This window comes from Gavia stellata, chromosome 3 (assembly GCF_030936135.1).
Source record: "Gavia stellata isolate bGavSte3 chromosome 3, bGavSte3.hap2, whole genome shotgun sequence".
Taxonomy (NCBI): domain Eukaryota; kingdom Metazoa; phylum Chordata; class Aves; order Gaviiformes; family Gaviidae; genus Gavia; species Gavia stellata.
In genome coordinates, this window is record NC_082596.1 from 27,016,539 (window position 1) to 27,029,745 (window position 13,207).

General features: G+C 37.3%; 1 protein-coding gene across 1 annotated transcript in view; it reads right to left on the reverse strand.

Annotated features, from left to right (window-relative positions):
* The window catches only part of TMEM67 (transmembrane protein 67), a 31,628-nt gene that overhangs the window by 7,177 nt on the left and 11,244 nt on the right, over nt 1-13,207 (reverse strand). Inside the window, exons 10-19 of the mRNA XM_059815377.1 lie at nt 12,700-12,765; nt 8,515-8,671; nt 7,997-8,120; nt 6,710-6,815; nt 4,659-4,715; nt 4,465-4,563; nt 3,883-3,981; nt 3,431-3,517; nt 2,604-2,703; nt 2,363-2,502 (exon numbers count right to left, since the gene is read on the reverse strand). Of these exons, the coding sequence (XP_059671360.1) occupies nt 2,363-2,502; nt 2,604-2,703; nt 3,431-3,517; nt 3,883-3,981; nt 4,465-4,563; nt 4,659-4,715; nt 6,710-6,815; nt 7,997-8,120; nt 8,515-8,671; nt 12,700-12,765 (1,035 nt within the window). The remainder of the gene's footprint in view (nt 1-2,362; nt 2,503-2,603; nt 2,704-3,430; nt 3,518-3,882; nt 3,982-4,464; nt 4,564-4,658; nt 4,716-6,709; nt 6,816-7,996; nt 8,121-8,514; nt 8,672-12,699; nt 12,766-13,207) is intronic.

Genomic DNA, 13,207 nt, shown 5'->3' on the forward strand with positions numbered 1-13,207 from the left:
ATGTTCACTATGATAGGGCCCAATTGTGTGATCCAGTGTTATTAATGAGAAACATAAACTGTACATATATGTGTTGATACATAAATTTAAAAATATATACACCTAAATCTCATGACAAGTCAACATTGATTTTTACTGAAAAACTCCGAAAGATTCTACTGTTAGACTGCATAGGGATATTATATATGCCAAATTTCAGCTTTTTGGTCCTATATATTCCAGTGTTAAAACGAATTTTTTATCTATTCTGCAACTGTAAGAAACTGATTTTTTTTGTTTTTATTGAATAGAAATATATTTCCCTCCACTGTCTTTATGGCTGAATCTATTTTAAACAATCAATCTAGAAAAAGTTCCCAAATAAAAAAGATGAGGGAAACACTATGTCTTGAAACATAGGTGAATATTTTGTGAAAGTCATTCGGAACTGAAGCTGCACCAGAAACATATTTGGGGTGGGTTGACCCCTACCACAGCAGGAGGGGGAACAGGAAAAACGAATGCAAGAAGACTTGTGGGTCAAGATAAAGACAGTTTAATAAGCAAAAAAAAGGGAAAAAGAAGGTGAAAAAAACTCCACGACAAGTAATGCAAAGGCAATCACTAACTACCTCTCACAAGTAGACTGACGCCCAGCCAGTCCCCAGAAAATCCCTCCCCTCAATTTTTATTGCTGAGCATGATGGTCTATGGTATGAAACCATGTACCCTTCGGTCAGTTGGGGTCAGCTGTCCTGGTTGTGTTCTCCCAGCTTCCTGAGCAGCCCCAGCCTACTTGCTGGGGGCCTTGACGCTGTGCAAGTGCTGTTCAGCAACAGCCAAAACATTGGTGTGTTATCAGCCCTGTTTTAGCCACAAATCCAAAACACAGCACCCTATGGGCTGCTATGAAGAAAATCAACTCTATCCCAGCCAGACCCAGTACAACATAGAAAAGCTCACTTTTGCTGACAGAGCGCTATCTGCACTAGCCATGTAGTCAACTCCACCACGGCAACTAGTGCCAACCAAGCGGCTGCTTTGGTGCCAGACATGAGGCCTGAGGGGAAGGAGATGCTTTCCAACTTCCTCCAACTATTGCTTTTCCGGGCTTGTTTTCTACTACTGTACAGCTGTCACCATGATTGATGAGAACTGAACAGTCATTTTATCAAAATTGGTAACTCGAGAAGACAGGTTTTGAGCAATACAGAAGTTCCCCCTTGTAGTGAGCAGCTGACTGCATTATACCCCGTGCATTATACTTGTAGGGAAGCTACATTCCAAACTCCAGCATGACAATGAAAGTTATGAAGATTATCTGAGGTTTTCACAAACACCAATTTTAGCCTATTTAGGTATCTTTCATGACTTCCTCCACCGTCAGTGGCAAGAAAGGGATTCTCCAGAGGAAAATTCATAGCAGGAATTACAGAGGAAGATGTTAATCACTCTCTACAAAGAGTAGCCTCTCCCTTCTAGTAATACCAGGAGCCTATGAAGAGTAACCTGAGGAAACTAGTTAGTTTTGGGAATACGTGCTCTCTTTTCTCCCATTCCTTCCTTGTAACATGGCACATAAGCTGTTCCTGGCCGGTATTTACCAACAGCAAAAATACTGATGTAGTGAATGAGGAAAGTTTGGGCCTTTTTACTGTATATAATTTGAAAGAAAAATAGGAAATTTAAAAACGGAAATATAAAAATGAATAAAAGTATTAAAAATATGTAAAAGAACCTCACATAAACAACTATGTGCTACATGCTTTAAGAATACTTCCCAAAATAAAAGTACTTGCCAAACTACAGAAGAAACAAACCAAAATGTTTTTGAAAAGCTAAAGCACAATTTTTCACATATCCTTAAGCTGTAACTGCCTTGTGTTATGCCATCAGGAACAGAACTGGCACATTTCATTTCCTGCTTTATAAAAGGTCACTATAGCAAATTCGCATGAAGGAAGCTCAGTTCAGATAAATACGAAACCAGAAATAAAGCTGTAGACTGTGGCAAGAGGGAGCCAGTAGGCAAATAAAGAATTGAGTGTGTACACAGATTTATCGGTCTCTTATGCCATTTAGGGTAACTCATTACCTTAAGAAAAGAACAAAACTAACAAAGGTCTCTAAGGTAATGAAAGGTTTTTTTGTTTTTTTTTTTAAGTCTTCCTTAACGAAATATGTACGACCTATACATACATAAATATAAATTAAAAAATTTATTAAAATAATTACTTTACTAAGTTACATGTTTTCAGGTGAACTTGAAGGTCATCCACTATTACCACAGAGAATGCAATTACAAAACAGACCCTTATGTTACATTCTGGTTGTGAATCATAAAAAATAATAACAACAACAACAATAATTGTAGTAATAATACCTCCAGAAAAAAAAGAACTGCAAGCACTTGAAAAAGGGGATTTATCTTCCTCACTGTCTGAATTTCATTCCATTCATTTGCTATAAAATATGTTCTCCATATGCTCACAGGTGCAGCAGCACTTTTAATAACACCTTCACCTAAAAAGAATACATACAATAAACCTCTGAAATTTAATACCTGAGAGTAATACCTGAATTTAACCAAAGCTGTTTATACAAACAAACACAGTTTGAGTTACCTTCAACTGCTTTGAGAACTTTGCCCTTAGGTCTTTCCCAGTCAATAAAGAAAATATCTATAGTAAGTTGTGAAAACAGCAATTGTAAGAATTGCAGAGCCTAAGAAAGAAAAAGTAGAAATATAACAAGTAAGGACAGCAGCAGCATATAGACAAAGATGAAGAAACAGTCATTGCACATGTCATTCATTAAATATAACAAATAATATACTTGACTATACTTGAGACTGCAACTTTGCTACCAAATTTTGGTACATTTTTAAAAAAATTTAGAAGCTTGGCATAATGGTAAGTCATGTGACAATGTACAAAATAATGAAGAAAATACAGCAAAGTAACTTCCAAAAAAATTGACTGCGTATTTTCCCATAACATATTAACCTGTATTATGAATTCCAATTCAATATAATACTTATAACTAATAAAATACTCTTTTGTCCCATGAAGACAGAATACCCATCTCTGAGTTCTACCAGTATGCTTGAACATAATTATTTTAACCTGTCTTCTTTTTAATCAGGAACTGACAGCACTTATATTCTGCTTTAAAAGAAAGCACTTGCTTTCTTGATATGGTGTTATTTTATTTGTGTTTCTTTACACCTTTATCCTTGAAAAAATAATGTTCCATAGATCATCTTCCTCAGACATTTGTTTCCCTATAAAGACTCCACAAAATAAATGTCTAATTCTTAGAATAAAAAAATTATTTACACCTATACACTAATAAAATGAAGTGCACAAGATGTTTAAAAACAAGCCTACTGAAAATATATGGAAGCATTATGTTGCAATGTCTTTAGTGCCTGAGGAAAAAAATAATTTACCTTTAAACTAAATGCACATGCTATGTATGTAACAAAATCTTCTTCTTGAGATGGAAGTGGTAAAAGCACAGAGACAAACTGCTGAGCCTGTAATTGAGAAGTTACATTGAAACAGTGTGGATGGCATATGTAACAACATACTAAGTGCTTAAGAGTGAATAATGTTTTGCAGAAAAAGATCAATATTTAATGCACAATCATTTTGAATTTTTGAAATATTTTAAGTGACTATTAAGAAGACTGCAAGCACAATGAATCCTAAGGAAAAGAAACAGGTGAACACAAAAATTTAAGCACACAAAACAGACTATGATATAGAACTTGCCTCAATAGTCTGACCAGAAAGGCAAAAAAAAAAAAAAAAAAGAAAAAGAAAGAAAATGAATTTTTGTGTAAAAATATATGCAATAGAAATAGGTTTTCATAACACCCAAATCTGGAAAAACACTTACTTTGAAGAACACAAGCCAATAAATCCCTGTTCCCACTGTGATGACAAAGAAAACATTGGCAAGGTCTCCAGCATAAAACAGTAAGAACTTCAAAACCGTCTGCAATTATAAAAACACACTGTAGAGATTTGTAAAACTAATTAAGTAATGCATATGTACATTCATATAAAATGTTATGCAGTTCACACTACAGGAAACTCTAGTACTGAAAAGTAGCTTTGAACAAAATTTTTCTACTATGGTCATACATTTATGGTATATTCAGTATCTGAAACTCCTACATGCTAGTCTTTGTTCAGAGAACTGATTTGAAAACTAAGGTCACTCAATTGATCAGAATAGCTCTGTAAATACCTTTATTTTTAGTAAAAATATTTCCTAAATTACATCAGAATCAAAAAAAATGCAAAAACCCCTACTTCCTCCAGTGAGCCTAACTCCAGGTCACAGTTCTACGCAGCTAGGCTAGAAATTATTTCAATTACCTTAAGAAACAGAACAGTTATATCACAGGGAATGATAGCAAAGGTCTCCTTAAAGAAAGGAGGATGTGTCCCTTTTTAGGTTACCAGCTGTTTATACCTGCAAATCAATTATAGAGCTTCCTGTACGCCTCTTCCAGCCTGCAGTCTTGAGAAGGGACCATAACACTGCAAGCCCACCCAACACACCCAACGTGATCTGAAGAGAATGAAAAATTACTTGCAGATATTTAAAAAAACCACAAAATAGAAGTAAATCATTGTATCAACAAATTAAAGGGCAATACAACTTACATCAGTCTGAATCTGAGCCTCTGACTGATTCATCTCATAATTGACTGAGAAGGAAACCTGAATATTAAGACACAGAAAGTAAATATGCATAGAAATTCTGAAACGCTACAACCATTAGAGAGTAGTAGTTTTCACACTTTTAGTTGATGGAAATTCCCATCTAGGGCTACTATATAACTACAACATATACCTTCTTTTATTGTATACATCTGACCTGGTGTGCTACAGTGCTAGGCTTAGTACTAGCATGAGCTTTGCTGTACTTAGTGCAGATTTTACCAACAGTAATGCTGGGGATGGATGCCTGCTCTCTGCAAGTTACTAGCTGTACCTAATTATAATCCTTTCAAATGTGCATATTTTTGTCCTTCTGAAAGGAGACACCAAAGGTTTGATACTTTCCCTTTTATCAGTGTTGATTAAAAGTAACTTGAATGTAATTACACCAATATGCAGAATCATAAAGTGAGCTCTTGCATAGTTCAGACATCAATTTTTTCTTCCAGCTTGAATGGAATAAAAATTGTCATGCAGCATCAAAATTGCTCCCTCTAGCTTACATATCTATCTAACCTAAGACCTATTTTGACTTTGGTCTAAAAGTTTTGTACAAGGAAGACAAAACGTTTGTCTTCGTTTTATAACATGCTGGCCTGGATCTTTGTCACTGCAAGGCTAAAGTTAACACCAGTAAGATAATGAATAGTATTTTTAATTCAGTTTTAAAAAAAGGACAAAACCCCCCAAACCAATCCCTCCTCCCCCCCTGCCTTGGCTTCCCAAAACATTTGTTCCTGTCAGAGCTCATACTATCACCTCACTGGATTTAAGTCTAAATATGCTCAGTTACTAGAAGCTCAGTGTTTATAGCATTTCGAATGAAATTCAGTGTATCTTTTTACTTGCATAAAATTTGTTAAATGCAACAAAACATACAAAATTGAAAACACCTAGGTAGATGTTTGGTTGAAATGTAGATGTAAGGTTGAAAGAGTATAACATAAAATAGAGAAACTGAAAACAATTGTTCCTGCCATCACCATTTGAATGAATTATTTTCTAAAAACAGTGCTGTTTCTGTGGTTAAAGACAGACATCATTTAGACAGGGAAGAAGTGTCTGACTAATTTTTCTGTGTTTCTAGTTCCCTGTCTGTTCTTTCCTTTCATGCAGCTAATATAGAACGCAAGGAATGGTTCTAGCACCAGAAATTTCTAGCTAGATACCTATCTGTACTGGAAGCCTGAACTGTTGAAGGTTGATAAGCAGAAAATGTTAATATTCTGGGTTTTTTAATAGCAGAATGATACTATATTAAGCTCAACATTTTCACTTTTTAAAGCAGTATGATCTAACACGCAAACAAGGCACAGGAAGGGGACATCTGAGCTGCTGCCCATCGTGGCAGGCAAAAGGGCAAGTAGAAAATGCCCTTTGCATCTGCTACAGGAGAATGTGGTGGCTTTCAGTAGAGGAAGATCCCCCAAACTGGTCTCCAACCCCTCTGACTACAGATTTTTGGATTATTTTACTTTAATTCTGAGAGATGTGATGTAAAATAATACACAACAGACAAAACACTAAAGGGTGTTTTAGACATATTACCAATATTTTAACTTAAACTACAGATGACCTGAAATGCCTGTGTCATAACAACCTCATCTTAATGCATTGCTTTAAATAAAAATATTCAAATCCTTGCATAAATTGCTGCTTTCAGTCCATTGCATAAAGAGTACTTTTCTTGTTATTTTCTGTCTGTATAATTTTATTTGAACTGTAGCCTAATTTAGTATTATACAACCAACTGTAAAATTCTAAGTATTTTAAGTTAAAAAAGAGTCAAGATAAATTAAAAAAATAATTTTAACTGCTTTGTTTCAAAAACTTGAAGTTTTAGTGAAAACTTGCAGCTCCAAAACTGAGCAGAACTAGAAACTGCTTATTAGATTTTTACAACGCCCCAAAAAATGTTCACTCAACTGGAATTCCAACAGAACTAAAAGTATGATTAACAAATCAATTCAATTAAGATAGCACAAAGATCTCACCATCACACTCTGCGTGTCAGGGTTTTGGACAAGCACATCTGTGTAAGCAATAGTAAGTAGAGGAGGGTAGATAGTTCCTCTCTGAGTATGGGATACGAGACGAATACTGCAAAAATACAAACAGACTATGATTTTTAATGCAGAAAATGGATGAGTTGCTTGGAAAGTATTGATTGAAACTTGTACTAATAAGAAAATACTAAATGACAGAACAGATGAATAAAATGTGAGTTTCAAACCCAATGACATGGCAATTCACATTTTAAAAGCAACCACTGTAGAAAGACATATACACAAATATATAAAAAGAAAAAGCTGGGAAGGATTGCTTATTTGTAAGAAAATACCTGAATCAGTCTTTACCTACTGCTCACATTATGATAGCTGCAATTGAAGTCAATTCCAAAAGGTAACTTTTCTCAAAGCATTACAGAATGATCTTTTCTGTATTTATTTTGAATTTCTGGCATTATCCTTTTTTCCAAGGGGGGATGGGAGGGAGTTCTCATAAACATACATAAGCTAATCCTTATTTTTTGAAATAATGTAGTATGTAATTCTCAGCAAATGGAGTTAGTATATTAAATTAATCTTCAAGATGATTACTTGTACGGATCAGTACTCAGTGCTACTCAGCAATCATTTTAACTAATAAATTGTGAAGAAGAGCTGAAGGAAAATGGAAGATCTCAAATTTTTGACAGTCATCTCAGAGGAAGACATTACATAAAGAAGGAGAAAAAAGGTTCTTCCAAAAATTATTCCAGTTGACATGAACTATCAGTAATGACCCTAACAGGTAGTCTCACAATTTCAATTAAATGACTACAAGCCTATTCTGGATTGTACAACAGAATAGGCAACAGTTTGTAAAAATACTGCAAAAAAGAATATGGAGTATGAAATAGCATCCTTGTATAGTCAGTAACATACACATTGAAAAAGAACTAACAGAGGAGTTTTTAGGTCTTTCCACATGACACCCGCATCTAAGAGGTGACTGAATGCCTGCTCACCTGCATTATGCATACATAGTCTGATCGATCTTATCTGGAAAGTAATCACAGTAATTTTAACCCCTGCAAATCAATCTTATGTTTTCGCACTCACTCACTCATCAGAACAACCTATGGAAACTCTTGCTATTTCCAAGTATGCAACAGAAAAAGCAGCACAGGACATATTAGAAACAACATAATACACCAACTTTATTTTAAGACAATAAAATGCAGACTGCACAAAATTGGCTTTATTTTCTATGGCTATATATTATATGCAATTAATCACCTTATTGTTATTTTGCTAGCAATTCGAATTACTCTTGGTAGTTTTCCCAAGTCATTCTCTCTTCCACTTAGTGTATCCACCAAAAAAAATCGACGAGTCAAAAGCCAGTTGTTCATATTACTGCCTTTGAAAAAACATGACAGTCACATAATATTTAAAAAACTAGTTCAACACACAAAAAGAATTAAATCTACTAGAAATGATACATATAACTGTATGATACATATAACTGTATTCAGGATGTAAAATTATTTATTTTCAACTTAAACAAATACATAATAAAATTAGATTACTTTATTTGTGCATATTATTGATTGGGCTGGTGTATGCAACCAAAGCTTGCATTTAACACTATCAGAACTTGCCCACAAAATACTAATGTCTTAAAACGGAAACAAGTTACGGTGGGTTGTAGTATCTTTAAAAACAACTCAGTAACAGCAATTAATACAAATTCTTTCTCTTTGAAGTTATTCAGATTATTTAAATTCACAGAAATGTTACTATGACAGTCTTACCTTGATTAACAAACATTTCACTGTATTGAAGATTCAAGTTTAAAACTGGCACAGCCCAAAGATACTGTTGTCCGTTGTCACCATTATATTCAAGGAATAGGTCATAAAAGATTGGATTAGCGAAATCCAATAAAATCTTGGAAATTGAAATTTTGCACTACAAGAAAAAAGTGTTAAAATAAAAAGATCACTTTAGCCATTTAATGATTTTATGAAGTTGTGGTGTTGGGTTAATGGTTGCACTTGATGATCTTACAGGTCTTTTCCAACCTTAGTGATTCTGTGATTCTTCCCCTACAAAATTACTGTGGAATCTGTCCCATTTTTTTGCAAAAGACAAAGCATTCCAGCTAATTGCAGGCAATTAGAAAGTACTAATGATTTGATACAAACCTCATGGAAATGACTGCAACTGACTAGAATAACTAATGTGGAGAATGAAGCGCTGCTAACATTTTTCAACAGAATAGGAAAAAATATCCTAGCAAATTTCACAGACATAAAATTTAAAACAGCATAAACACTAAAATCAAGAAACATAAACGCTGAAATCATGGAGTACTGTGTCTGGTTCTGGGCTCACCAGTACAAGAGAGAAATGGAGCTACTTGATAATAGTCCAGTGCAGGCCACTAAGATGATGAAGGGATTAGAGCATCTATCCTGTGAGGAAAGACTGAGAGATGTAGGACTGTTTTGCCTGGAGAAGAGAAGGCTCAGGGGGGATCATATCAATGTGTACAAATATCTGAAGGGAGGGTGTACAAGACAGAGCCAGGCTCTTTTCAGTGGTGCCCTGTTACAGAACCAGAGGCAATGGACACACACTGAAACACAGGAGGTTCCCTGTGAATGTCAGAAAACACTTTTTTGCTATGAGGGTGAGCAAGCACTGGCACAGGTTGCCCAGAGTGGTTGTGGAGTCTACATCCTTGGAGATATTCAAAAGCTGTCTAGACACAGTCCTCGGCAACCTGCTCTAGGTGGCCCTGCTTGAGCAGGGGGTTGCAGAAGATGACCTCCAGAGGAGTATGCCTACCTCAACCATTTTGTGATTGTGTGAAGAAATTAAATGTGAAAGCAGGTAGTTTTCTGCATATGTGAACAATCATGCAGTCTTTAAATACTCATATAACATGTAGACCATGTTTTCTTCAAAGCTGAAGGGAAAAAAAAAAAGTGATGCATACAATCCATGAAAATAATTAAATTTAAAAATACTCAATAAGTTAGTATTTTTTGGTATTTGTATTTAAACCCAGTAATATTAACTGTTGCTAATACTTAACAACAGGTTCTACAGACTCAATATATCAAATACATAGGATTTTAAAAAGCACAAAAAAAGGATAACCATACTTGACCAGTTCAGTGATCCTAAATAGGAAATAAGTTTCCGGGAACTGCTGGAGAGGATACAGCAAAGGGCTACAAAGGCTGGTTAGGGGACTGGAACATCTTTCTCATAAGCAAAGGCTGAGGGACTTGGGTCTTTTTAGTCTGGAGAAGAGAAGACCGAGGGTGGATCTTAATGCTTATAAATACTTAAGGGGTGGGTGCCAGGAGGATGGGCCCAGTCTTTTTTCAGTGGTGCCCAGTGGCAGGACAAGAGGTAATGGGCACAAACTTGGTCATAGAAAGTTCCATCTAAACACAAGGAGGAACTTCTTTACTTTCAGGGTGGCAGAGCACTGGAACAAGCTGCCCAGAGAGGTTGTGGAGTCTCCTTCTCTGGAGATATTCAAAACTTGCCTGGACGCATTCCTGTGCAATCTGCTCTAGGTGAACCTGCTCTGGTGGTGGAGTTGGACTAGATGATCTCCAGAGGCCCCTTCCAAACCCTATCATTCTGTGATTCTGTGTGATTCTACTGAAATATGGATTAAACAACATTAAACAATATGGAAGAGTAAAAATATGTAACAAAGATTTGTCAAAATTATTTAGTAAACACTCTAGTTTTCAAGGACTAAAGCTTTGACAGCTATTACACTACAAGAATCTCACACCACCCAAATAGCAGCCAGAGTTTATCTATTTTTACACTGCAACACATAATGTGGGGAATGGTTTTGAATGTAGACAAGTTAATAAATAATATTAATGGATATATAGGTATTAGTCGCTGTGCAGACATATGGAGTTTTATAAAAATAAAGATGCTATTTCTCCACACCCCCATCAAAGGGACTACCACCTCCCCATTTAACACGCAAGTGAGAAAAATTAATGAAGTTTTATTGCTGGCAGAACTGTCTCTGTGGCTGACTGAATTTAGCATCTAAGTATACACAAGCTCAAGTGCTCTATCCTCTCTGCCTTTCCTGGTGTTCAGTAAGGTGTGAAAACTCCAGCAGTTTTTCCCATAGTTAAGACATCTATAGAATCTCTTTCCTCTGATGAGTCATCTGTTCAATTGAAACTTGCCTTTCATCTCTTTATTGAATTCACTGAAATCAGGGAATGCATTAAAGAGTTAATGAGCACAACATACAGGCATGGCATGATTGCATATGCCTTCTTTCCGTATGAAACATGGCCAAAGATGGAGACAGGAAAATTCGAAGTTACAACGTCAACTTACCGGATGTCTGCTGGAAATATAACACAGCCAAGAGGAAACAGTTCTGGAGGTTCCTGGAGTGTGTGGAAGATAACTTCCTGACGCAGCTGGTAAGGGAGCCTACCAGGGGAGGTGCCCTGCTTGACCTGCTGTTTACAGAGAGGGTCTGGTGGGAGAAGTGAAGATCGGAGGCCATCTTGGGCTTAGCGACCATGAAATGATAGAATTCTCAATTCTTGGCCAAGTAAAGAGGGGGGTCAGCAAAACCACTACGATGGACTTCTGGAGGGCAGACTTCGGCCTGTTCAGGACACTGGTTGAGAGGGTCCCTTGGGAGACAGTCCTGAAGGGCAAAGGGGTCCAGGAAGGCTGGACCTTCTTCAAGAAGGAAATCTTAAAGGCGCAGGAGCAGGCAGTCGCCATGTGCCATAAGAAGAGCTGGTGGGGAAGACGACCGGCCTGGCTGAACAAGGAGCTTTTGCTGAGACTCAGGGAAAAAAGGAGAGTTTATCACCTTTGGAAGAAGGGGCAGGGAACTGAAGAAGAGTACAAGGACCTTGTTAGGTCATGCAGAGAGGGAATTAGAAAGGCAAAAGCCCAGCTAGAGCTCAGTCTGGCCATGGTCGTAAGGGATAACAAAAAATGCTTCTATAAATACATTAACAACAAAAAGAGAGCCAAGGAGAATCTCCATCCTTTACTGGATGCGGGAGGGAACATCGTCAAAAAGGATGAGGAAAAGGCTGAGGTACTTAATGCCTTCTTTGCCTCAGTCTTTAATAGCCAGACCAGGTATCCTCAGGGTATTCAGCTCCCTGAGCTGGAAGACAAGGATGGAGAGCAAAAGAAACTCCCCATGATCCAGGAGGAAGCAGTTAACGACCTGCTATGCCACCAGGACACTCACAAGTCTATGGGACCTGCTGGCATCCATGCAAGGGTACTAAGGGAGTTGGCGGAGAAGCTTGCCAAGCCACTCTCCATCATTTATCAACAGTCCTCATTAACAGGGGAGGTCCCGGACGACTGGAGGCTTGCCAAGGTAACGCCCATCTACAAGAAGGGCCAGAATGAGGATCTGGAGAACTACAGGCCTGTCAGCCTGACCTCAGTGCTGGGGAAGATCATGGAGAGGTTCATCTTGAGGGCACTCACAGGGCACATGCAGGACAACCGAGGGATCAGGCCCAGCCAGCACAGGTTTATGAAAAGCAGGTCCTGCTTGACCAACCTGATCTCCTTCTATGACCAGGTGACCCCCTTAGTGGATGAGGGAAAGGCTGTTGATGTTGTCTACCTGGACTTCAGTAAAGCCTTCCACACTGTCTCCCACAGTATTCTCCTGGAGAAGTTGGCGAATCGTAGCTTAGACAGGTGCACTCTTCGCTGGGTTAAAAACTGGCTGGACGACTGAGCCCAGAGAGTCGTGGTGAATGGAGTGAAATCCAGTTGGTGAACGGTCACAAGCGGAGTCCCCCAGGGCTCAGTTTTGGGGCCGGTCTTGTTTAATATCTCTATTGATGATCTGGATGAGGGGATTGAGTGTTCCCTCAGCAAGTTTGGAGGTGACGTATAAAGGAACTTAATTAAAAATTCAGAATAGCATTTTATCTCTTACTTACACTTTGTTGGTAAGTTGTTCCAAATGTATAAGCCGCATTCAATTTAGTTTGGGTATCAGGACAAAGCTGAACAAAACATAATTACAATTAGGTTAATTCAAAGGTATCCTTTTCTCACATGAAATATTCACAGGTACCACAAGCAGTTTATGTATCCAGTTCTCACAAAAGATATTTTGTTCTTTTTTTAAGAGAGGGATTGATTTTGAAGAGTAATCATGATTATTTATTGTACTAATATTGGTGTTCTTAAAACGCTGGTTTAGCTTATTTATACTTGCATAGTATTTTTCAGTTCTATCACTGAAGTTGAAATCTGTGACCAGCATCATCCAACCAGGCAAGAATAATCTTTCTGGGGACTGAATGTTCAACGCACTGTGCTGCCTCAAGCTTTATTAGTAGCTTCTGCTAAATCCAAGAATCCCACGAGAAAAGAACTCCACATCCATATTGCCCCCTTTCTCTTAAGCTAGCATTCTCCTAAGATCAAAGTTATTATGGCAAG